This window comes from Galeopterus variegatus, unplaced genomic scaffold (assembly GCF_000696425.1).
Source record: "Galeopterus variegatus unplaced genomic scaffold, G_variegatus-3.0.2 Scaffold3356, whole genome shotgun sequence".
In the NCBI taxonomy this organism is placed as follows: Eukaryota; Metazoa; Chordata; class Mammalia; order Dermoptera; family Cynocephalidae; genus Galeopterus; species Galeopterus variegatus.
The window spans coordinates 68,043-71,312 of NW_007729467.1; the positions used below are offsets into that span (position 1 = coordinate 68,043).

The 3,270-nt window shown below is 43.6% G+C and overlaps 1 protein-coding gene across 1 annotated transcript; it reads right to left on the bottom strand.

Moving 5' to 3' along the window:
- Positions 1-928: 928 nt before the first annotated feature.
- LOC103600459 (taste receptor type 2 member 40) lies at positions 929-1,900 on the bottom strand. The gene has a single exon (XM_008584736.1). The coding sequence runs from the start codon at positions 1,898-1,900 to the stop codon at positions 929-931; it is 972 nt and encodes a 323-aa protein (XP_008582958.1).
- Between the last annotated feature and the right edge of the window lie 1,370 nt (positions 1,901-3,270).

Below are 3,270 nucleotides of genomic sequence, written 5' to 3' on the forward strand. Positions count from 1 at the left end.
GTCGCAGTCAGGAGCTAAGCCAAGTAGATGTTCCTTTGGCTTTACCTTCCTTTCTGCTTCCCGCTCACTTCACTTTTTTCTTTCATTTTTCCTTTTTCCTCTCTTCCCACTTCGTCCCCTCCATTTGGAAAAATAAAGCATCCAGTTGGCCATCGCCCATGTATCCACCTGCCGTCCTATATTTCATCTTTATCTCTAACAACCTCCCTGAAATATTGGTCTTTACACTCTCTCTCACTTTTATCAGCACCTTCTCTGGAAACTTCTGGAATCTGGATGTCACCCTATTACTCCACTAATAGTACATGTGACCTGCATCCAGTCAAATCCAAAGCCTTTTTCTCCACTCGTCACTTTCCTTGGAGTCTGTGCATCTCTTGGTCATTTCGGCCAGGCTTTCTTTCCTGAATCACGTTTCTCTAGCGGCTGGGGTTCCCCTTCTGCCACTGGGGGTCCCCTTCTTCTGCTGCTGGGACTGCAGCTGGGCTCTTCACTGACGCTCCCTTCCACAACCGTGGCTTAGCAGGGTGTCTTAAGTAGGGTGACCACACAATTTTTCATCTAGACCAAGATATCCTAGAGAATTAAAGAGTGCCCAATTGACAACAGACAACAGAGACTGTCCCGGGCAAACCAAGAGGTCTGGTCACCCTCTGCTGAAGAGTCTGGGGAAGCAGAACGTGGAGAGCTCAGGGCAGGATGTGAGTGAGCATGAGTTGAGGAGCTTTCAGGAGTTCACCTTTGAGTTGCTGCTTCTGCTTAGAATCTCACGTTAAAAATTGAGCTTCACATTTATGAAAGGAGCCAGTTACCTGAGGAGAAGTATCAGAGCAGGTTTGGGGGAGAAGAGGTAGGTGAAGAGAGAGGTGTGGAGGAGGAAAAGGCATAGCTGGTTGGACTAGGTCCTGTAGTCCTCCCGGGGCTTTAGTCACAGATGCTGCTTTTTTACATAAAGACGAACTTGGTGCTGAAACTGCTTCCAGGATCTTCTCAGCCCAGGGTTTCCCCAGATCAGTTGCACCGAGTGGCCAGCAGGGTAGGCAGCCATAATGATTTTGCACAGAGTATTCCAGAAACTAGCAGAATCAAAGATGTTGAGCATGGACAGAAACAAAGCAACTGCATTGAAAATGTAGAAAATGAGAAAGTAGCTGGTAGCTCTGATGGCCCCCATGTGAGCCTCCATGCTGGGGTCCCTGGAGCCAGAGGCGTTGCTTTCCATGTGTAGGGTGTGTCTCTTGAGAGAGATGATCAGCAGAGTGGCTGCCAGGATGAACATGATCAGAGGAATGAAGATCCCCAGGTAATAGAAAAAAGCCAGGTTGACCACGTTGGTCTGAGAGAAGTATTTCTTCCCAGTGAGGTTGGAGAAGGGGATAGGAAAGGAATTATTCATGCACACCTTGAAGACGTGTTTAGAGAAGGGAATGCTGGAGCATAAGGAAAACAGCACTGACAGCCTCACGAGCCAAGGCATCAGCGCTTTGATTTTCCTCTTCATGGTGAAGAACAGGTGGTGAGTGAAGTTGGCAATTCTCAAACAGTAGAAGACGTTGAGCCAGGCCGCGAACCACAGGTTGGAAAAGTTCAGAAACACGGTGGTCACTTTGAAGAGTACATACACCGTGTTTTGGTTATAAATGCCTGGGAATAGTAGACTGTAAATATTCTCCAGCATCATCCAAATTTGTAGCAAAAGCCTGAAAAAGCTCAGCTTCAACAGAATGCTGTCACCCGTGGGGAGTCTTCTGCTCCTGAGCCACTCAGCCCCGTAGATGGCCGTGATGAAGCCATTCCCAAGGACGCCAGTGAGGCACTGTATGCCGGTGACCACCAAGATGAAGATGTATTTAAGCTTGATTATGTCCATATCTATGGCCCCTCTGTTCACCGCTGCCATTGTCTTCGATCCCGACTTTCAGGTTTCCACACCGAGAACTGGTATCTGTTTTGCGATCTTCTGACCCACACTCAACGCTATTGTAATTTTCCCCCCTAGATAATGGTTATTTCCAATTTTTCTTCATTTGCTTGTCATGTGACTACAAGTTAGAAGCTTGACATGCAAATGTTGAGAGGATTTGGTTACTGGCTCTGTCTCCATTTTTCATAAAGACTGGTTTGTCTTGGGCTTTCATGAGCTCACTGGAAAAAATTTCAGACAGGTTTTTTTTTTTTTTTTTTTTTTTTAGCATAAAACCTCCCTACCTTATTTATTTAAGTTCATATTCACCTGAAGGGGCAAGAATCCCAGATTAGAAATTTTAGTGTCTTCATGGCCTTTTTACTTGTTTTACGAGATCTGTGTTTCCTGCTAAACTATCTGTAAAAATATGTACAGCTTCCTTTATCTGTCTCCCCCTGCTTTTTTCCTTGTCTCCCTTATTTTGAGAGAGGTTTTTATTCCTATAGTTACTGTGTGAATAAAACATTTCCATCAGCTTATATATAAACATCTTTTACTTGGAATTAAGTTTCTTACAGAAAGGCCAGTTATTATAATGTCCTTATATAGTATACAGAAAAGCCAAAATTGAATGCTATTTAGGTTAATTAGAGACAAGTCTCTGGAGCCTCAGTTTTCATTGTGTGTGTGTGTGTCACCAACTACAATTTGCTGAGATTTACATAACTATTTGAGCTCCGAATCAGGTAGAGTTAGCCTGGGAAGGATTGAGAACATTCCAAACATGGTGTTGAAGTGAAGAAATGTGACCAGACCATTGTAAGTTAAAATTTAATTCCTACATCTAAACTCTGGCTATGAACCAGAATGAACTCTGGCACATTAAAGAAATATAGGGACGCCCAGGACTCATTCCAAATCTACTAAATCAGAATCTGGGATAGGGCTCAAGCATGCCATATTTTTAAGAAGATGAAAGGTCTTGCTGCTTATAGCCAGAACTGAGAACAAAAGTCTCAGCTAGAAATCAGCAACACTCGGGCCAAATTTGGCCTGCAGTTGTGTTTTATCTTACATTGTCTAATGTTGGACAGCATTAGTCCACCAGCGTGTAATTTCTGTTTTTGTTTTATTTGTCAACATTTAAATTTAGGAGCTTGCACATCTGCACAAAAATAAATCTGTCATCTCTTGAAAAATCAGAGGATTTGGCAATATTGGGTCTGCTTGGTGAATTGGTTGAAGCCAAGTAGTGGTTGCCCATTTTAAACAAGGTGTAAGCTTTTCAGTTAGTTAACAATACCCACCAATTCCTAGTGTCTTCTTGAAAACTGGCCGAGTGGTGGCTGCCATTTTCCAGTGTG

What these genes read in the sequence shown, in the direction of transcription:
- LOC103600459 (XM_008584736.1), bottom strand. Translation starts at nt 1,900, where the DNA reads ATGGCAGCGGTGAACAGAGGGGCCATAGATATGGACATAATCAAGCTT.